Source organism: Drosophila serrata, unplaced genomic scaffold (genome assembly GCF_035046125.1).
Source record: "Drosophila serrata isolate PLE 108 unplaced genomic scaffold, ASM3504612v1 contig_272, whole genome shotgun sequence".
Taxonomy (NCBI): Eukaryota; Metazoa; Arthropoda; class Insecta; order Diptera; family Drosophilidae; genus Drosophila; species Drosophila serrata.
The window spans coordinates 11,740,526-11,761,889 of record NW_028257170.1 but is presented as its reverse complement, the minus strand read 5'-3'; the positions used below and the strand labels follow the sequence as shown (position 1 = coordinate 11,761,889).

Genomic DNA, 21,364 nt, shown 5'->3' with positions numbered 1-21,364 from the left:
TAAAAAAAATAAGCTTCTGCTGAGTTATCGACCATTGAGATCCAAAGTGCTTTAAGGCTCTGATCAGAGCCCGAGTTCGGCATTTGGTGTCAGATACTGTCAGCCGGCGTCATTTTCGCCCCATGTGGCAGCCAAGTTGGCTCATTTCCGCTCTGTGGCGACAGTAGACTGCCGTCGCCGCCATTGCCCAATAGGCCGCTTCCGCTCGGCCTTTGCCAGCGGCAAACGCAAACAACTTCCGCACTTGTTTAGCCAGTTGGATGCGCCCCTTCATCTCCATCTCTAGGTTTTGTCCCAGCTCCAGTTCAGTTCCATTTCTATTGCTTTTCCATTTCCAGACCCCTCATGGCCCCCTTGTCTTGCTCATTTTTGCCAGGAGGTGACATTTTTCGCATTGCGGTTTACCATAAACTATTTCATAGGGGAGTTGTGTGCCACCTCGACCATTTCTTTTGGCCCCAACCATCTGCTCATTCGCTTGTTGGCCATTGTTTACTCGTGTGCGTTGCCATCTCTCTTGGCCCACTCTGTGTGTGTGTGCCAGCTTTGCCTCCCCCCTCTGTTTGTGCTAGTGTGTGCATATCTGTAAACTTTATTTGTCAACGGGACGCATATGTTGTGTGTTTGCCAAAAAATAAACGAGTCCCCATGAATGGCACTATTCTCGTTTGAGCATTCCCTGAATGCAAACATCTCGTGTGTTTGTTGCTGCTTTTAATTTTAGCTTAATTTGATTTTCCGGCGGAAAGGGAAGTGTGCTCTTGCGAGTATGTGTGGGTGCCTGACAGATCTATAACTGCATGTGTTGAGCTTTGATGATTAATGGTGGATTCTTAGCGGGAAATTGTGCTACAGGAAGCTTAAGAAGAGCGGGATTTGTATTTTAAAGGACTTGTTACACAACAGAAACATCACTTAAAACGTATATTAATTATGAAATAAGAAGTTATGTACTCTAAACAAGTATAATCAGAAAATACACACTCATAAGTCTCTATTAGCCTAACGTACCTTTATAATAATATCCTTTGCCTGCAGCAGGACAAACTTTATAAATCCTTCATCTCGCGCAGCCTCTTTCGTTTAATCAAATCATAAATAACCCGACGCTCATCATCCTGGGACTCTCCACATTCATAAATTTCATCATTCCAGACCCTGCTTCCCAGACTAGCATAATTATTAACCCTATTATGCACTTACTTATGGCAGTCGTTCCTCGTTCATCCCCGACTGCCCCCGGAATGAGACATATGCCCGGGTCCACAAATCTAGTTACAGCAGACTGAAGCTTCAGTTTCAGCTTTGGCTTCAGTTTCATCTCCGGCTCAGTGGAAAAAGTTTGCTCGCCTTACCAAACTTTTGTGCGGGCTAAGTGCAGGTCTTAGGATGAAGTTGGCCATTTTTTGCTCCGATTGCGACTGCAACTGCAACTGCGACTGCGACTGCGACTGAGGCGAAAGGCATTGCAGTGGCCGGTTGGCTTCCACAAGTTTCCACTGAGCCGCTGCACTTTCGCCCCACATATCTCTGCGGTCAGCTTACTAACGACTTTTCGATACGGACCGTGCACCGTCGAAACTTTTGCACTTGGCCAAGGAGATAAAATTTGCCGATTTGCGAGCGGGGCCACCTGCCACCTGCCATCTGCTCCTTCAGCTAAACTGCAGGAGGAAGGAGGTGCATATTAATAAGCTGCTCAAATGTTTGCCAGCAAACAAAGTGCCAGGATTCCAGCGCTCAGAGTCGCATGCCGTGTAGTTCAGTCTATTAAAAGGCACAATAGACTTCCTCCCCCAAAAACTCAGGACTTGAGCAAAGCATGAGGCATGTGATGCTTCATTTCCGCTTCCCTTAAAAGCACACAGGAATCAAAAATATATGTGAAAATATTTCCCAGCTAATATAAACTAAAAGCAAAAGTATTCCTGTGACAAACTGAATCTTATATTAAAAAAAAAAGTTTTCTCTCTCTGTAAGGAGAGTGAAAGCTTTCCTCACTCAAACTGTTTGCCGTTTAGTTTCGCATAAAGCGTAGTCTGCCCTGTAAAATGCATAAATCTTTGTTGGCCCTGGAGCTCGGCTCAGTCCGGGATTCCGGGGCTAGGTCCTCGGTCCCAGGTCCCAGGTCCTGCATCCTGGCAGCAGAGTTTTCAGCCTGCAGCTGCTTGAGCTTCTTGTTTGTTGCACGTTTCATTTGTCAAAAAAGGTTTAGGAATTTTATTGCCAGTCCCGGCTCTCGGAACCTGCAGCCCAGAGCCCAGTGGGTGGTGGCAAAGTGCCCAGGGAAATTGTGTGTGGCATGCGGCTGAGGTGGCGAACTGCTGCACTTGTCGGCTGCCTTAAGTGGCAACTGCTGGGAGCCCATTGAAGTGCCACTGATAGCACAATAATTTGTAAACGGCTTGCCCCCTCACAAGGACAAAGAAATGCAAGGTTAACTAACTACCAGCAGGCAATTGAAATTAAAGCCGGATGGCAAAAAGCAGCAGGAAGGTGAATATTTTAGAGAGTTTGTTAATGAAAAAATAGCTTAAAGCAGTCTTGGGAAACTTATGCAACAAAAAGTATTTGATCAAATATAAAAAAGAACAAGGATATTCAATCCTTCAATTCTTCAATTCAATTATTTGATTCTTTATTGTAGAAAATTGCATAACATTATAGTAACATTACATATGACATTTTTAATTTCCGTATCATTGTTTTGAAGGCAACAATAATAAAGCAAACTCAAGTCAATGTCTGAATCAAAAAGACTCACATCAAACAAGCCTAGTTTTTAGAGTACAAAGAATCAACTTTACGGAATAAAGGAGAAGCTAACTAGAACTGAGTATATCAAGAAAATGGGAAAGCAGGACGAAAGCAACGCGATATTCTATTTGACATTCGTTATAATATTCATATGCGGCATTTTGATATGGTATTTTTCGGGCTTCAATCACGAGGTGGTAAAGGTCAAATTGATTCTGGTGTCCTTCCTGGCAGTCGTCCTGGTTCACAGCATCGTCATAACGCCCATCAGGTTCATTATATTGGCCATCGATGCCGCTTCTTTTCCAGCTGCTCAGGCGGCCGTGATTCCCGATAAAAGGGCCAGGGCTGAGACGTTACTGGAGAGCCTTAGATTCCGGCTTCAAATGCTGCGCAGTGAGCTGTTGATCACGGAGAGCCATCGCAATGAGGAACTGAACCTGAAGTACCAAACGATTACCCAGGAACTCAAGCGAATGGGCATGCTGTTTCTGAGCTCGTTGCTTTTGAATGTGGAGCGGGCTGAGGATCAGTGGGTATATTTTAACACCGCCAACATGCGGTCCCTTTTCGACTACAATCACACCTCTACCTTGGGGCTTTCCAATGCGATCGTCCTGCCGAACATATATGACTTTATTGAACTTTCGCTAATCATTCCATTCACGGACACGGATGCGAAAAGTGGTGGCAGTCCGTGGGTACATGCGGAGGGGACTAGATTGCTGGGAGTGGTGAGACTGAGGCAAGTGAGAACCAGGAACAGGGACGGGGGACTGCAAAATCCCGAATTCGACAATGAGGACTACTCCGAAGGCTGGACATTGCCGTACCAAAGGGAGTCGTACACGGACAAGTTCTGGCCGATCTACCAGCCGTGGGTGTCGCGTGTTCCCAATATTCAGGACCGCATTATTCTGAGCGTCAGGCACCGTGGCGGCTTTATCTACTATCCGGAAATTACGGGCTACGAGAACCTCCTCTGCGACACCCGAGCCAAGAGCATGATGGTGCTGAATTACCTAAAGGACCACAAGTGGCTGGACTTGAATACGTCGGCGCTGTTCATGGACTTCACTCTCTATAGTGCGGATGCGAACCTCTTCAGCGTCTGCACACTGTGGTTGGAGCAGTTCCCGTTTGGGGGAATCAAAACGCACCTGAAGATCGAGAGCTCCAGGTTTCTGGAGGGAGTGAGTGAGCTGTCGGGCTATGGAGTGTTTACTCTGTATTTCTTCGCCATCACCTGGTTGATATATGCCAAGGCCTTCTGGGTTAAGGTGTGGTACGAGCCCAAACAGCTGAAGAACCCCTGGATGATAGTGGATGCCTTGATCCTGATACTCAGCTCGCTGGTTGTGGTGGCCCGTGGAGTGCGGGACAACATGGTCCGAGGAATGATCCGAAGAGTGGAAATCTCTGTAATGGTCGATTTTATCAACTTCAGAGAGCCGGCAATGCTGTCCTACCTCTGCAAGATACTGGAAGGATTTTCTATGGCCCTGATCACGATGCGTCTGTGGAAGGCGATGCAGTTTAGCAGCACCTTCCAGCTATTTACGACCACGCTTTTCACGGCCAAGAGAGATCTTCTGTGGACGATCATGGTGACACTGATATTTCTATCCGCCACGGGAACTGCAGCAGTCACCATCAATGGCAGTAACGCCATTCAGTTTAGCACTGTCCTGAAGGGAATCATTTCTCTCACCTGCTTTGCCTTCGGCTTTAGTAGCCACGTGGAGCCGGCAGATCTCTTCTACGGCGGAAAGTGTGTTGGAATTATGCTATACGGAATTCTGGCCTTTGTGGTCAAGATGCTGCTCGTCAATATTATTGTCTCCATTCTAGAGAATCAGATGGCACAAGTCAAGGGCCTAAGGGATAAAGACCAAAAGAGTGTAAACAGTCATTTGACTTACTGCCAGTTCCTGCGCGTAGAGTACGCGTACGTCATTAATTTTTTCAGGAAATTCTTCAGCTGGAGATTGAAATATTTGCCAAGGGGCCGCACTGTTGCCGAGAATATTCAACGTGAACTTAACGAACAGCGGAGAAATGCAAAAAAGAGCCGTAGTACGTTTTACATTCGAGACCAACGCGAAACAGACGAAAGTCTCATTCAACTAAGATATAGGGAGCGAATTGAGAAAACTATAACTATAACGGCCATCCTGCAAACCCAAATGGACCTGATCGAGCGGTTGATGTTCGGGGATGACGAAGGCAATCTACCACCTCTCGGGGAGAACGAGAGTCCTGGCACATCTGGTCAAAATCAGAAAACTGAAAATAAACAATAACAAAAACAGATAAATATAATTTGATTTAATGTGATTAATCTGTGAGTCTAAGCACTATTTACGACAAAGTAAACTGATCTTAAAAGTTTTTAATTGTTTTTTTTTATTTAGATGTTGATTTGCCCTTATTTGTGAACATCTTCTTCTGTCTTCCGCCTTGTTTATCCAAAGGTTTTCATACATTTCAGCAAAATTAGCAAAGTGAATTAGCGAAGTTTCTTTTAATTTCAAACACAATGATTTCGATACCGGTTATTTCATTGTCACAAGCGACTATTGTTTTTTACTTGTTATTTTGTTATTAGAATATTTTGTTATATGTATCTTCATTTCTTACTGTTTATAAAACGGGTGTTTAAACTTTATATTTTTCCCACTTTTAAACAGTACACATTTATTTAAAAAATTAACAAACATAAACAATGAAATTTACTTAAGGCTATATAGGCTCTATTAGTAAAGATCTATCTAAACATTAAATAAGGACTTGATTAAGTTTCTGAATGGCTTGTTCTTCATTAAATGTATGTATTTAGATAAATATTACTATAATTTTGTTTAATACAATTTATTTCAATTGATTTTAGTAAAGTTAAAATAATACAAATAACAAATTTAATAGTTTGGCTATTTCTTCTGAAGTATGATATGCTCTCCCAGAATCAATATAATATATATAAAATTGCTTTAAAAATAATCTCTCAAAGCCTTTATGTTTTTAAAAATTATTAAGATTATTATTATTACTCATACCATCACAGGAGTATATACTTTATTGGTTTTGGGGCATTTTTTGTTTATGTCATGGCTAAATAATTATGCGCCAACAGGGAAAACTTTAGACTTGAAAAGGCTTTTAAGGCAATTTGGCGCTCGCTTTGTTCGACTTGTTTGCTATCCAAGCATTCTGGCTGCGCTCCAAGTCGCCAAACTAAATGACTTGGCGATGGGGGCTGCGCACCACCCCTTACTATTCTTCTATCCTTCCCGATGCGATGCCAATTCACTATTGTTATGAAGTAGGCAAATAAAAATTTAATACGGCATGCTTTTAGGCCGCCGAGCGCAACTGCAAACTATTCCCAGCGAAATCTGAGCTAAATGCTAGCCCCAAACGGACTCTACAAACATTTTCAAACCGATCTCCCCATCTAAACAATTGTGAGTCGAAACTTTTGTGCCGCTTCTCCAACAGACCATCAGAACAGACAGCTAGTCTGGCAAGTGTTTTTCTATATATTTTTTGTGGTACTCGTGTCACTCGGGGCGGACTGGGAAAACTTTTATAATTATTAGCAACAAATGAGCAGTGACAGAGCGCTTGTGCCGTGACTGTAACTTTGCAGTTTTCTAGCTTTTTATTTCCACCGCCCAGACGGCAGAAATCACAAATGATCCACGCCCTCAATTTAAAAGTTTTAACAACCTGACTGTTTCTGGATTTTACTCTGCAGGCTTAGGTGAGGCAGGTGCTGAGTGTGTGTCTGTGCTACCTGAAGACAAACGGTAAAAGAAATAGTGGCCAAATCAGGAGCCATGTGGACTGCCTTTCGATGCGTGTGTGTACTCTGTGGGAGTAAGCTGCCCGAAAAGTTTTCCATTTTTGATCTGTTTTTGTATGTGACCACAATCAGCAGCTAAAAGTATGCAGTACTTTTTGCTCACCTATCAGGGCTGCTGGCAGTCAGCAGTTGCCTGTTATGACACACACTCTGCGGAAACCATCCCCGAAAGCAGGCAACAGAGTTCCTTGATTCCGATGAAAACCATCCATGATGTGACTTTGATCAAAAGGAAAAATAATTAAATAAATAGAAATAAATTTGATTATGTATTTACAATTATTAATTTGTATAAAAAAGCAATGAAGCTTACTTTGGCACACCGAATGTACCTTTACAGTTCGCAAACCGATCACTTAGGTTAAATGAAAGGAAAAGCTAATACGAGATATATAAAACAATTGTACAAATATATAATTTATTTATATTTTCATTAAATTCAAAATTATATATTTTTTAAATAATAAAATAACTATATCGAAAAGTTTAAATATCTTATATAATATTAAATATTTTAAATATATAAGCAGAATAACCATCTAATATAAACATTCGTTCCATTTAGTCATACGTATTATACATTGATATATTTGCATTAAAATTATAAAATAATTCATATTGAAAAGTTATAATATTATTTTAGTTTCCTAAATAATTCTTAAATAATGAAAACTGGTTATGTCTCGAAGTATATATTTTTCTATACAAATTTCGTTTCTATATATATGATATAGTCGTCCGATCTGACCTGGTGTAACATTTATACTTATGATAGAAGGAAGCGTATCTGCAAAGCTTCATTCAGAAATCTCTAAACCCCAAATACTAGTTAGCATAAAACGGATAGATGGACAGACAAATAAACAGAGAGACGGACATGGTAAGATTGACTCAACTGCTGATGCTGACAAAGGACATTTATATATAATTATACTTCATTATAAATAATATAAGTATTAGCTAAATATACACTGCACCTGTTTCTTTAAAAGTTGTTATATTATCAATAATTATTATTTAAACGATACTAAACACAGAATCCGATTCTAAGCTTTTGTTCAGAACGGCTAAAAAGACCAACAAATTTTAAGCTAATAATAATAATAATATTACAATATAAAAAATTCAACTTTTTTAATATCCATGGTTTGTTTCTTGAGCAAGTAGGATTCTCTTATCAGTCTTATACAGTCTTTACATATTAATAAGATGAATCTGAAGGAGGATAGTGTGTTTTAAAACGTTTCGAAAAAAAGTAATTGATCCATCAATTCAACAAAGAATTTCCTAAAATAAATATTAATTGAAAATCAGCACCTTGTCGACCGCCTTTTAAGAATACCCCACAAACATTTTGCAGGACACATTTGTGCGAGTTCTCTTCAGTCATACCTGCGTAAGCAAAGTACTCTTTAGTTCAGAAACTCTCTGTGGAAGAGAAACTGCTGAATGGAAGCCGGAGCACAAAGCGCTCTCTCTCCCATCCAAAAGAGGCAACTTCGTCATGCCAGGCTTTTGGGTTAAAGTTTCAGCGGAGATACGAGTACGAGTGTCCGTGGGTGAGCTAGCTATCTCTGCCGACAGGACTCGTGGCAGGATTTAATTCATAACTCGAGTGCCGTGTCCTCGGTGTACAGCCAAGGTTAAGTGCTGCTGCAGCGCCAAACACGTCACTCCTCGAGTCCTGAATTCCTGAATACTTCGAAGGATTGTATGTGTGTCTGCTTGTGTGTGGGAGAGTTCTTACCGCGGCCAGGGACTCGTCTTTTCCTTTATTTTATTTTTATGTTTGCCGCTACTTGAGCACGAACACCCCCACCGCCCACAACAAAAATAAAAGATATTCCTTCATTTCCCAAATTCAAGCGGAAAAGTAGGAGGGTTTCATCATAAACAATTCCCTGAAAATACAACACATCTACTTTGTCTTTAATCCCTGCTGAAAAAGGCATCCCTTTTGATTGAAATCGCCATTTACTAAATGACATTGACTCCAGAAAAAGCAAAAGACCACCGACCCAACATAATCAGACCTTGTCACGCCCAAAACAAAAACAAAATTTACCAAAAATGATTTGCATAAAACTTTGCTGGGAAAAATTTAAAGCCATGCTGACCTTTGCCGTATCATTTTTTAAGCCGCAAAAACCCAAACCTTTTTAATTTACGCGACACGTTTCTAGCGCCTACACCTTTTTTGAGGAGTATTCGAGGAGGAGGATGGTCCACTACCATAAACAAACGATGGCCAAAAGCAATGCAAGAAATATTGGGGCAATCAAAAATGCAAATGTCACTACGTGAATTGTTAAATCGCAGGACGAATCCTTCCTTCAAAACAGCCCAGGGGCGGCAGTTTGCTTAGCGGAGGGGGTGGGGTCAATAAATTTTCCTGCAATACCGGGCCACATTAATTCATATAAATACATACATATATACATATATTTTCCGCCGTATTTATCGCAAAAAGTTAATTGCCAGCCCGTGCTCTCTATTAATCATATTCCATAATTTGTTTAGCCTAATTAGCCGTATAGATAGGCGGAGGCTGGCTTTGGAGGGATTCCCCTCTCCATTTAGCCAAGGATAGGCCTGGATCCTGGATCATTAGCCAGGGCGCCGGAGAGTTTCCAAGATTTTCGTAGGAGGCCTTTGTGAGTGGGCGGCATAGATTGGATTTCAACGGAGGCCCCATTAAGTCGTGTATAATTACCACCAATAATTTGGTTCTATTTCTAAATTCTTTGGAAATTAGTGTATTCTAAAAATGTAACATGTAACATTTGAACATTAAAGTACATTTACACGCAGGAAATTCAATCACAAATGTCGCGTAAAGCTTCCGATTAATCATTACCTTCTATTTGAAAACCTAAACAATTAAGGATGAAAACACGTTAAAAACATAATATAATACTCTGAAAATACAAAAAACTCAACCTGCATATTTTTACCCGGAGTAATCCTTTCTCATAATCAAATTAAATGGGAAACAAGAAAATAATCTTAGCAAACATGCTCCGGCTCTTGTAGTCGTGTTTCGGAGCATCCTGCATCAGATTTCGTGTTGCAGCCAAGTCAAACATTAAGCGAAATGTCGCCGGGCCATTATTCAACCATTTTGCGCCTTGTCGCCAAACAAAATTAACAGCCAGCGGAAAACATCTACCGGCAAACAAACGGCAAAAGGGAACAGGAACGGGCATAAACAAGTCATAAAGTTTTGTAACTAGGCCCTGTTACTTTTGGAATTTTCCAAATCTGGACCTAGAGCAGTACTAGCATCATTTTCCTTGCCATTTTCTATGCCCTTTCCAGTGGATTTATGGTTACTTCGTTCAATAAATTAATAGATACAGAATAAATTATAGATGTGTTTTTAAGCATATTTACATTCTAAACTTTTTTATTCTTTTATAAAACTTCTAAAGCTTCATAAAAATATGTGGAATATGTAGTTATTTGATACGTTTTTTTTATTATTTCATATAACTTGAAGTTAAGTTAATGTTTCCAACGTGTTTTATCTAAAGTCAAATTTAAAAGCTAATTAACATTTTGATGGGGCATTTGTCGTACTCAAAATAATCACTCCTTTAGTAAAATAATTGATTATACGGTGGTTAATATTATTTAAACCTATGGAACTATTACCTAGTTTTTTTATGTTTAATGTTTATATCCATAGTATTTCAATTTGATTTGCTAATATAAATAACTTAAACATATTGAGTATCTGAATGAATAAAATATAACTCTATATATTATTTCTCTATATTTTATTTCTTATTATATTATAATATTTCAAAATACCACATACATAAAGCTTATTTCTTCTTATTTAAAAGTTCCCATTGCAGTGCACTTGATAAAGGGTATCTGAATATTTGTTTTCAGCTTCAAGACACATTTTTTACGTCCTGTCCCGACATGCGCCGCCTTTTTTAATGCAAAACTCGTGTAGAGTCGGGTGAATTTTCGTCCTGCTGCTCCCGAATTTCCACAGTCGAGGCTGTGCACTGTTTTGCTTGTTTTTGCCATTAACAGCAATTACAAAATGGCAAACAAAAACGTAACCGACAAACAACAAAATAAAAAAGGGGCGCGGACGCTGGGCAAGGGCGAACTTTTAATTATTTAGACGGGCGAACGCAAAAGTCGCGTTCCCACTTTTATACATTTTACATTTCGCTTTAGTTTTTCCTTTTGTCGGATGCAGTTGCAGATTTTTTCGGTCGGGGCGTGACGTCCACCTGGCAGGTAACTTAATTATGCAACGCATTTGCCACCTCCTGGAATTCTCTGTTTTTGTTATCGCAAGTTGTAACTAATCAAATTAAAGACCAGCCAACAGCAGGGAATTTGGCCAAACAAGCAAAAAAAATAAATAAAAAAGGAAAGGGAAGTAAAGCGCCAACGCGCAAATCCTTGAGAATGAGGAGCTTTCCAGCCCTGTGGCAGGCGATAACATATGCCGGGGATTTTTTCGGCTCTTCCTTTGGCTTCTGGCAGCTGCCGAGGAACTGCCATCTTCTATCTAAACGCGCGAACGCAAAAATGGCCATTTAAATTGTGCATCAATGCATGAAATGCGCCATGAAAGCGTTTTAGATAAGCGGAAACGCGAAACTAACAAATAACCACGGGCCCAAGGAGCAAAATTGGATTGTTGCACTGCGGGAAACAAGGGACACTTTTCCCACATGATCTTTCATCAGCGAGTAAGAGCAGGAAAAAGGGGTTATAAAGAGTTCTAAAAACTAACTATACTTTCACATGTTTTGTCACAATTTAAATTATAGAATAACCAACCCTTTCTCTAAGTGCATTAAAGGCGTTAAAAGAGCAGAGAGCTTTGTCAGTTCAGTTGGTAATCAGTCGTTGTGAGTTTTATTAAAAGGCATGATGTGGCTTTAAAGCTTTACAGAACAAGAGGAGAAGAGAAAGCCAATGGAGCCACTGGTGCCGCAATGGGTGTTGCAAAAGGAGCAGCGGCGTACTTGGCAATCACGGGAGCAGCCAGTGGAGTTGCCACGGGAGCGATCACGGGAGCAGCAGCGATTCCATTGTAGTTCCTGGCGATCACCTGACTGCTGGTGGCAGTCACCACTGGAGCAGGAGCAGCCACAACAGCAGCGGGAGCAGCGTAAGCCAGGGGAGAACTGTATGCCAAGGGAGCGGTGTAGGCCAGAGGAGCACCCAGAAGTCCTGGCTTGGCAGCAGCGCAGGCAACGAGAGCGAGGAAAACAACGGCCTGTGCAACAGAAGGTGTGATTAACCAAACTCCTTAGAGGTCCTTCTCCAGATATCTTACGGATTTGAACATGTTGGTGATATTTGTTTGTTCTGCTTCTTTGGAAGGCTGGTAAGTGTTTGATGTCCCACTGCTCCGGCTCGAGCTTATTTATACCCAAAAACCGTCTTCAGCCGTGACGCATTCAGTTCATTGAAATGCTCGATCGGTATCCCGTTACCATTTGCACTCTACCATTGTTTATGTGAATTCCCACTGAATGTGGAATAACTGCTGGTGGCCACTGAATTTGTTACCCAGAGGTCACAGTCGAATCTCGACTCCACTTTGATGATGTATAAATAGCACCATGGAAGGTGTTAAACGGCATCAGACAAGTTCAAGTCTCCGAACTGCAAGCACCAAATTAATCCCAGCAACAAAATGTTCAAATCCGTAAGTTTTGACTTTAAAGAATCTGAATAAAGTGAGCTAAAGCATTTTCCTTCGCAGGCTGTTGTCATCCTGGCCATCGTTGCCTGCGCTGCTGCCAAGCCGGGACTCCTGGGAGCTCCTCTGGCATACACTGCTCCTCTGGCTTACGCTGCTCCCGCTGCTGTTGTGGCTGCTCCTGCTCCGGTTGTGACTGCCACCAGCAGTCAGGTGATCGCCAGGAACTACAATGGAATCGCTGCTGCCCCCGTGATCGCTCCCGTGGCAACTCCACTGGCTGCTCCAGTTGCTGCTCACGTGATTGCCAAGTACGCCGCTGCTCCCTTGGCGGCACCTATTGCTGCTCCTCTTGCCGCTCCTCTGAGTGCCCCAGTTATTGCCAAGTATGCTGCTGCCCCTCTTGCCGCTCACCTGGGATACTCTTCCCCTCTGGCTTACAGCGCCCCTCTTAGTTACGCCGCTGTTCCTTCCCCCCTTCTCGTCTAAATAATAAAACTGTGATCAAAAAGATGAATAAAAGAAACTGTGTTGTAGAAATGTACTTACATACTTTACTTTTTATTTTAAATTGTGAAAGTTTTTAAGTTTCTTATTGGTTTCTGTGTACATAAACATTTATTTATTTGTATGAGCATATATGTATTTTAACCAGAAAATTAATTGCAATAGAGATTCAATTTTTATAATGTTTTTCTGTATACGATATTATTGTATTTAATTTTTAAAGAATATTCTTTAAGCTCTATAGCTTTTCGTCCTTAGATGACGCTGCTAAAATATTCTATAGGTTGCAAAAGGCACTACTTCATTCTGTTAATATCTGCTTTCGATTTTGTTGAAAACAAAAATAAAGTAAAATACATATATAAACCTAAAGAAAAACTGATGAATCAAAAAGGTAAAATATAAATAACCAAGAATATTCATCTTTGAGACAGAATATTAAACTGCTTAAAATATTGTTTATAAAAAATAACTTTTCGGAAGATAAGCAGCCGATATTTTGGCTTCCTAATTCGCTTACCGCCAATAAAATGATCGCAACTACAGCTACTACTTGTCCCTGCATCAAGTGAACGCTTAAACTTATATTTTAGATTAGGAAAAAGCAATATTTTGACACGGTACTGTTTATAAAACATTGATCTACCGATGATCGAACCCATTTAAGTCATCGCTTTTACTAAAATTAAAAGAATACAATTATTGCTCTTCTTCATAATTTGTATAATGTCATCTAACATCAGTTCATACAATCGCATTAAAAACGGCTTTAACCCGACATGACCCCCTTATGTTAATTCTACCGTTTTAAAAGTAATTTGTTTTTTTTTTGTGTTCATTATCGCGCAGCATTGACACATAATTTTAAAAGAAACAAGAAAGGAAGCTAACTTCGGCAAGAAGAAGATTATATACCCTTGCAGATAGAACTTCGATGACTAGGAATCAATACAATATAAATTATATATATTTATGTTAAAAAACAATAAAGTAATACCTGCTTTCATTTCATTCACATTTAAATATTATTTTTGCAGTTTTATAATCACAGATTTGCATTTTTCCCCTATATCAAAGGATCGTTTGTATGGCAGCCTTATGATATAGAAGTCCGATTTCCAAAAGAATTTTGCACAAAATTGTAGAATAATATGAAATGGCTATAACTTAAATTTGATGAAAGTCTGTTGAAAACTGAAAAATTTATAATTTTTAATTGTATTAATTGCTCGATCGTTCCTATGGGAGCTATATGATATAGTAGTCCGACATTCAATTTGATTAAATTCGGATGAAAACTGAAAATGTTATAATTTTTGTTGTAAAAATTTTCCGATCATTCCTATGGCATCTATATGATGTAGTCGTCCGATCCGGTCCGTTCCGACATATATACGAGTGAGAGTATATAGAAGACTAACTACACAGTTTCATTCAGATAGCTTAAAAACTGAGAGACTAGTTTAGATTATATCGTAGGAGGTGTCTCCTTTTCTGCGTTGCAAACTTCTGACTGAAATTACAATACCCTGCAAGGGTATAAATATGTATATAAGCAGGAAGTAATAAAGGGACAGGCAATATTAAAATTACCAGCGTATTCTGATATATTTGAGTGACTTCTCCAAAGCTATATCGATTGAAAGACAATCTGACCAAAGCATGCTAAAACTAAAAGCAGGCATCCCTCGAGTGACTTTTGTTAGGAAAACGGTTCTAACCAACTGAGGTAAAATCTGAAGCAAAGCATGACCTCAATGATGGCAGGACAAGTGTCAGTAAGCCATCTAGATGTGCAGCCAAGCAATCGTCAAGGATTAAGTCTAGGGCTCCAGGGGTTCTGGACACAGGTCACCCTTTGACCTTGACATAATTTCAGGCTCCGCATACGAAGCTGAACGATAAAGTTGCCGTAGAATACAAATCAATTTCGCACAATTTAATGTAACAGACATTGGACTGCAGCTGCTGCCGCTGAGCTGACAATAATTTTTATGGCCTTTACGTGACCGGCATTTGGAAACTTTTAAATGTCCCATCAGCAGGCAGTGTGTATTGGAAGTGTTTGTTTGCCAGCGGTAAATCCAATTAGCGGATGCCCAAAAACAAAGAAACTCCTGATTTCTTTTTAATATTTGTATATTTTCGTTTAAAGCTTAGACAAGAATTGGGGCGGCATTGTAGGCCAGCGGAGATGTGTAGGCCAAAGGATCAGCCAAGGGAGCAGCGGCGTACTTGGCAATCACGGGAGCAGCAACTGGAGCAGCCAGTGGAGTTGCCACGGGAGCGATCACGGGAGCAGCAGCGATTCCATTGTAGTTCCTGGCGATCACCTGACTGCTGGTGGCAGTCACCACCGGAGCAGGAGCAGCCACAACAGCAGCAGGAGCAGCGTAAGCCAGGGGAGAGCTGTATGCCAAGGGAGCGGTGTAGGCCAGAGGAGCACCCAGAAGTCCTGGCTTGGCAGCAGCACAGGCAACGAGAGCGAGGACAACGACGGCCTGAGAAACAGAAGGTGTGATTAACCAAACTCCTTAGAGATCCTTCTGCAGATATCTTACGGATTTGAACATGTTGGTGATATTTGTTTGTTCTGCTTCTTTGGAAGGCTGGTAAGTGTTTGATGTCCCACTGCTCCGGCTCGAGCTTATTTATACCCAAAAACCGTCTTCAGCCGTGACGCATTCAGTTCATTGAAATGCTCGATCGGTATCCCGTTACCATTTGCACTTTACCATTGTTTATGTGAATTCCCACTGAATGTGGAATAACTGCTGGTGGCCACTGAATTTGTTACCCAGAGGTCACAGTCGAATCTCGACTCCACTTTGATGATGTATAAATAGCACCATGGAAGGTGTTAAACGGCATCAGACAAGTTCAAGTCTCCGAACTGCAAGCACCAAAGCAATCCTACCAACAAAATGTTCAAATCCGTAAGTTTTGACTTTGCAGAGTCAGGATAAAGTGCTCTAAAGCATATTCCTTTGCAGGCTGTTGTCATCCTGGCCATCGTTGCCTGCGCTGCTGCCAAGCCGGGACTCCTGGGAGCTCCTCTGGCATACACTGCTCCTCTGGCTTACGCCGCTCCCGCTGCTGTAGTGGCTGCTCCTGCTCCGGTTGTGACTGCCACCAGCAGTCAGGTGATCGCCAGGAACTACAATGGAATCGCTGCTGCCCCCGTGATCGCTCCCGTGGCAACTCCACTGGCTGCTCCCGTGATTGCCAAGTACGCCGCTGCTCCCTTGGCGGCACCTATTGCTGCTCCTCTTGCCGCTCATCTGAGTGCTCCAGTTTTTGCCAAGTATGCTGCTGCCCCTCTTGCCGCTCCCCTGGGATACTCTTCCCCTCTGGCTTACAGCGCCCCTCTTAGTTACGCCGCTGTTCCTTCCCCCCTTCTCGTCTAAATAACAAAACTGTGATTAAAAAGATGAATAAAAGAATGTCTATTAGAAACTTATATAAGACAGTTATTTTTATACACATTCTGGGTATTACAATTTTAGTCAGAAGTTTGGAACGCAGTGATGAAGTCATTTCCGATTCTATAATAATCCATCTGCCTTTCCGTCCATCCATCTGGGCGTTTCTATGCAAACTAGACTCTCAGTTTTAAAGCTATCTGAATGAAATCATGCAGTTGTTTTTTTTTATACTCTACTAAAAAAATTCGGACATTATATCAATATATTAGATTAGACTATATTTTGGTGTTAAGAATTTGCACGTATTGTTTTGCAAAACATTATCTATATTATATAAACTAATTCAACCTCCGATAAAGTTATTGAATCGAAACCCGACTTCAAATAATATATATAAAAGTTGAAAAAACTTGAATAGAGGAAGACGCAAAACTGTAAATGTAAAACTGTAACTGTAAAACTGTAAATATAATATGTTTCGGGAAGTGTAGAGGAAGGCATTACTTTATTGTTTTTTGACATAAAAATATATAATTACTAGTGATCAAATTAAAATCTTAAGCCATTTTAAAATTTTTCCTGAGTTTGTGACATTTTTATCTCTGTTATTTCTTGTTTTCACATCACGAACAAAGTGATTAAATCATACTTCTGGTGATGTGAAACAACAAATACATAAATAAAAATAAATGACACAGTTTTGCCCACAGCAAACTAGGAAATAACTTTGAATTGGCTTAAGATTTTTCAATTTGTATCTACATATAATTATATGAATTCGGGTTTATTCAATAACATTATCGGAGGTTGAATTAGTTTGTATAATATAGATAATGTCTTGCAAAACAATACGTACAAATTCTTACACCAAAATATATCAATCTATATAATTGATATAATGTCCTAATTTTTTACTAGTTACAGTTTTACATTTACAATTGCATGATTCCTCATGTATCTTTAACTGAGAGTCTGTTTACATGACAGCCATATAATGGACGGACGGATAGGCAGATGGATTATCATAAAATGTAAATACCGCATCACTAGCGTTCCAAACTTTTGAATAAAATGGTAAATACCTAAAATATATGGAAATAACTGCAATTGTATAAATTGTAATAGAGATTCTTTTTTTAAACATTTTACCGATCGATCCTATGGCAGCTATATAATTTAGTCGTACGATTCGGCCCGTTCCGACATACATATGAGTGAGAGTATATACAGGGTGCGGCACGAAAACTTGCTGAGGTGGAGCTCCCAGGAGTCCCGGCTTGGCAGCAGCGCAGGCAACGAGAGCGAGGACAACAACGGCCTATAAAAAAAAAGTGTTTATAACCATATCCTTTTTTTTTATTCTTGTAACACTTACATTCTGAACATGTTGGTGTATTTCCAGTTTGTGAAGATTCTTCGGAAAGTGATGGCCGTGTTTTATATCCCACTGCTCGGCTACCCTATTTTACCCAGAATCGTCTTAGCTGACGCATTCAGTTCATTCAATGCTTCGATCGGGTATCCTTGCGATTTGCATTTACCAATGTTTATGTGATTCTCACTGCTATGTGGAATAACTGCTGGTGGCCACTGATTTTGTTACCCGAGGTCACATTCGAATCTCGACTCCGCTTTTCTGAATGTTTAATCACCCTGACGTGTTAAACACATCGACAGTCAAGTCTCCGGCTCAGGCACAAGCGATCTACAAGATAAATGTTGAGTTGAGTGGCAATTGCGGAACGACCGGAAAAAGTAAGCCTCGCAGGCAAATGCGCGCTGCTCTTTCGTCCAATGCATGATGTCCACTGACTGCGTTGTAGACGAAACTTCAGGAAGTCCCCTAAACATGAGACACTCCCCACCCTTACCCGACCACTCCCCGCCGATTGGCACCAAAAACAAATCAGCAAGTTTTCGTGCCGCACCCTGTAGAAGTCTTCATTCAAATGGCTTCAATCTCTATTAGAAATTTATATAAGTGAGTTATTTTTAACTTAACGATGTTTTAGTTTGTCGTAGGCACGAATTTGACAAAAAATATATTCAATTACTCCAAACCAAAAGCTAAAGGAAATAAAGAATACAAATTTCATATATGGAATATAAACATACATGACGGACAGACATACGAACATGGCTAGATCGAATCGGCTGTTGATGCTGATCAAAAATATATATATGCTTTATATGGTCGAAATCTTTCCTTCAATGCGTTGCAACTTCTGACTAAAATTATAATACCCTGAAAGAGTCTAAAAATTACAAAAATTTAAATGGATTCGGTAACAGTCAGTTGGGCTTGAAAGAAGATGACCAAGAACCAGGTTAAAGTTGGTAGCTACTTTAAGATTATCAGTCAGGTTAGCCCGTGCCGAGAACCAGTCTGCAATTTTAAAGTTGATAGAATTAAAACCCGAGCTAGCATCTTCTTTCATAGCAATGTCAAAGCCATTTCAATAACATCCTTAATTTTCGATTTTTCGAAGTCTTTTCAGTATTACCGATTCGAGTCAAGAAATACCGCACTCGAATTCAGGAAACTCAAGAATCTGAAGATACCAAAATTTAATTAAAGTCTCTTCAAAAAAGATTTCGTAACACGAGAAACTTTTATCAACCAATAACATGTTACAATCTCCTCCGTATTGACAATTTATGTTTATATTCCATATATGAAATTTGGAGTAATTGAATATATTTTTTGTCAAATTCGTGCCTATGATTAAACTAAAATATCGTTAAATTAAAAATAACTCACTTATATACATTTCTAATAGAGATTCTTTTATTAATCTTTTCGATCACAGTTTTATTATTTAGACGAGAAGGGGGGAAGGAACAGCGGCGTAACTAAGAGGGGCGCTGTAAGCCAGAGGGGAAGAGTATCCCAGGGGAGCGGCAAGAGGGGCAGCAGCATACTTGGCAAAAACTGGAGCACTCAGATGAGCGGCAAGAGGAGCAGCAATAGGTGCCGCCAAGGGAGCAGCGGCGTACTTGGCAATCACGGGAGCAGCCAGTGGAGTTGCCACGGGAGCGATCACGGGGGCAGCAGCGATTCCATTGTAGTTCCTGGCGATCACCTGACTGCTGGTGGCAGTCACCACTGGAGCAGGTGCAGCCACAACAGCAGCGGGAGCAGCGTAAGCCAGAGGAGCAGTGTATGCCAGAGGAGCTCCCAGGAGTCCCGGCTTGGCAGCAGCGCAGGCAACGATGGCCAGGATGACAACAGCCTTCAAAGGAGTATGCTTTAGATCACTTTATCCTGACTCTGCAAAGTCAAAACTTACGGATTTGAACATTTTGTTGCTGGGATTGCTTTGGTGCTTGCAGTTCGGAGACTTGAACTTGTCTGATGCCGTTTAACACCTTCCATGGTGCTATTTATACATCACCAAAGTGGAGTCGAGATTCGACTGTGACCTCTGGGTAACAAATTCAGTGGCCACCAGCAGTTATTCCACATTCAGCAGTGGGAATTCACATAAACAATGGTAAAGTGCAAATGGTAACGGGATACCGATCGAGCATTTCAATGAACTGAATGCGTCACGGCTGAAGACGGTTTTTGGGTATAAATAAGCTTGAGCCGGAGCAGTGGCACATCAAACACTTACCAGCCTTCCAAAGAAGCAGAACAAACAAATATCACCAACATGTTCAAATCCGTAAGATATCTGGACAAGGATCTCTAAGGAGTTTGATTAATCACACTTTCTGTTGCACAGGCCGTTGTTTTCCTCGCTCTCGTTGCCTGCGCTGCTGCCAAGCCAGGACTTCTGGGTGCTCCTCTGGCCTACACCGCTCCCTTGGCATACAGCTCTCCCCTGGCTTACGCTGCTCCTGCTGCTGTTGTGGCTGCTCCTGCTCCAGTTGTGACTGCCACCAGCAGTCAGGTGATCGCCAGGAACTACAATGGAATCGCTGCGGCTCCCGTGATCGCTCCCGTGGCAACTCCACTGGCTGCTCCAGTTGCTGCTCCCGTGATTGCCAAGTACGCCGCTGCTCCCTTGGCTGCTCCTTTGGCCTACACATCTCCGCTGGCCTACAACGCTCTGCCAGCTGTCGGACCCGTTCTGATATAAGAACTATCAATAAATAGTTAAAATTAAATCAAAAAAACCTTTTGTTTCTGGGTTCGGTGGGAGAAGATTCATCGAACTGATGACGCCGTTTTAATTGAATTAGCAACTGACTGTGGGCAGTATTCATAAACAACAGTAATGAATGTCGAGTACCTCACTCCTCAAATTTGAATGCAACTCACGTAGTCGATGGACAAGCCATTGGATACCGTGGACAGTTGCTGGATGCGTGACATTTGAGAGTAAAATTTGTTTGTTTTGAAGTTGGAACTGTTGGTAAAAATGCGTAACTATGTCAAGGTTGCAAGGCCATCGAGGTAAATGAACTTTTGAGGGTTAATAAAAAAGAATTCATGGAATTTAATTTAAGATGACTGCACAGAGTTGTTTTATTTTGGTAATACATTGCATATTTCATATATACATGTTTATATAAAAAATAAAGTATATAAATATTAAAATCAATTTAAAAATGTTTTTAACCTTTAACCATTTTGATTTTGGCAATAACTAAAGATTCTGTGTTTTACGAAAGTTCTTATTTAATTTACCTTGAAAAAGCCTGTTGGATATGAAGACGGCTTTTAGGATTCGATTTATTTTACGGCGGATTCGAAAGCGAACGTGACGGATTGCGCAGTAAAAAATTGGTATTCTGTGAGTGAAACTCGCCGACTAACTGTTAAATGCGTAGCTCTACGGAAAATGCTTTAATGAAGCTGAAAGTGAAGCTAAATCAAGGTTTTTGAATTTAATAAAGAATTATTCAAGACTGAGCCGATGGATATCATATAACGTGACCTAGATAAGGAATACGATATTAATAAAAACCCGTTTTATTAAAATATATAAATATTTTCAAATACAAATACAAGTACAAATACAATTTAAATAGGGTATGTTAGTTTGAGGAACTTATAAAGAATTACATTGTAATAGTTATTTTATTTAAAGAAGAAAGCTTATATGTCGGAACGGGTCAGATTGGACGACTTTATGATATATTTATATATAAGAAGATCGATTAGAAGATTAGATTAGA

At 40.5% G+C, this 21,364-nt stretch overlaps 7 protein-coding genes across 19 annotated transcripts; 4 read left to right on the top strand and 3 right to left on the bottom strand.

Annotated features, from left to right (window-relative positions):
* The first annotated feature begins 2,756 nt into the window (after nt 1-2,756).
* On the top strand, nt 2,757-5,148 carry brv1 (brivido-1). Its single transcript, XM_020960846.2, has one exon. It carries the CDS (start codon nt 2,850-2,852, stop codon nt 5,058-5,060), a length of 2,211 nt encoding a protein of 736 aa, XP_020816505.1. The 5' UTR covers nt 2,757-2,849; the 3' UTR covers nt 5,061-5,148.
* Nucleotides 5,149-11,543: 6,395 nt separating this feature from the next.
* Nucleotides 11,544-11,948, bottom strand: LOC147643572 (uncharacterized). Its single transcript, XM_086834331.1, has 2 exons — nt 11,937-11,948; nt 11,544-11,876 (listed from the first exon to the last, which is right to left on the bottom strand). The coding sequence occupies exons 1-2, from the start codon at nt 11,946-11,948 to the stop codon at nt 11,544-11,546; spliced, it is 345 nt and encodes a 114-aa protein (XP_086690457.1).
* Nucleotides 11,949-12,299: 351 nt separating this feature from the next.
* On the top strand, nt 12,300-12,849 carry LOC110190401 (uncharacterized). Of its 5 annotated transcripts, none has more exons than XM_086834494.1 (3): nt 12,300-12,311; nt 12,369-12,586; nt 12,725-12,849. In XM_086834494.1, the coding sequence occupies exons 1-3, from the start codon at nt 12,300-12,302 to the stop codon at nt 12,792-12,794; spliced, it is 300 nt and encodes a 99-aa protein (XP_086690620.1). In that variant the 3' UTR covers nt 12,795-12,849. The 5 variants fall into 5 exon arrangements, with proteins under 5 accessions (XP_086690620.1, XP_086690619.1, XP_086690618.1 ...); XM_086834493.1 differs by having other exon boundaries at nt 12,369-12,593; nt 12,693-12,849; XM_086834492.1 differs by having other exon boundaries at nt 12,369-12,605; nt 12,693-12,849.
* A 2,119-nt stretch (nt 12,850-14,968) lies between these two features.
* LOC110190410 (uncharacterized) lies at nt 14,969-15,385 on the bottom strand. The gene is made up of 2 exons (XM_086834502.1): nt 15,374-15,385; nt 14,969-15,313 (listed from the first exon to the last, which is right to left on the bottom strand). Exons 1-2 carry the CDS (start codon nt 15,383-15,385, stop codon nt 14,969-14,971), a joined length of 357 nt encoding a protein of 118 aa, XP_086690628.1.
* A 351-nt stretch (nt 15,386-15,736) lies between these two features.
* On the top strand, nt 15,737-16,219 carry LOC110190400 (uncharacterized). 5 transcript variants are annotated; one of them, XM_086834501.1, is made up of 3 exons: nt 15,737-15,748; nt 15,806-16,006; nt 16,118-16,219. In XM_086834501.1, the coding sequence occupies exons 1-3, from the start codon at nt 15,737-15,739 to the stop codon at nt 16,217-16,219; spliced, it is 315 nt and encodes a 104-aa protein (XP_086690627.1). The 5 variants fall into 5 exon arrangements, with proteins under 5 accessions (XP_086690627.1, XP_086690626.1, XP_086690625.1 ...); XM_086834500.1 differs by having other exon boundaries at nt 15,806-16,030; XM_086834499.1 differs by having other exon boundaries at nt 15,806-16,041; nt 16,099-16,219.
* Nucleotides 16,220-19,056: 2,837 nt separating this feature from the next.
* Nucleotides 19,057-19,539, bottom strand: LOC110190052 (uncharacterized). 5 transcript variants are annotated; one of them, XM_086834495.1, is made up of 3 exons: nt 19,528-19,539; nt 19,213-19,470; nt 19,057-19,158 (listed from the first exon to the last, which is right to left on the bottom strand). In XM_086834495.1, exons 1-3 carry the CDS (start codon nt 19,537-19,539, stop codon nt 19,057-19,059), a joined length of 372 nt encoding a protein of 123 aa, XP_086690621.1. The 5 variants fall into 5 exon arrangements, with proteins under 5 accessions (XP_086690621.1, XP_086690622.1, XP_086690623.1 ...); XM_086834496.1 differs by having other exon boundaries at nt 19,057-19,177; nt 19,235-19,470; XM_086834497.1 differs by having other exon boundaries at nt 19,246-19,470.
* A 354-nt stretch (nt 19,540-19,893) lies between these two features.
* Nucleotides 19,894-20,359, top strand: LOC110190402 (uncharacterized). The gene is made up of 2 exons (XM_020960857.2): nt 19,894-19,905; nt 19,966-20,359. The coding sequence occupies exons 1-2, from the start codon at nt 19,894-19,896 to the stop codon at nt 20,320-20,322; spliced, it is 369 nt and encodes a 122-aa protein (XP_020816516.2). The 3' UTR covers nt 20,323-20,359.
* Nucleotides 20,360-21,364: the final 1,005 nt, after the last annotated feature.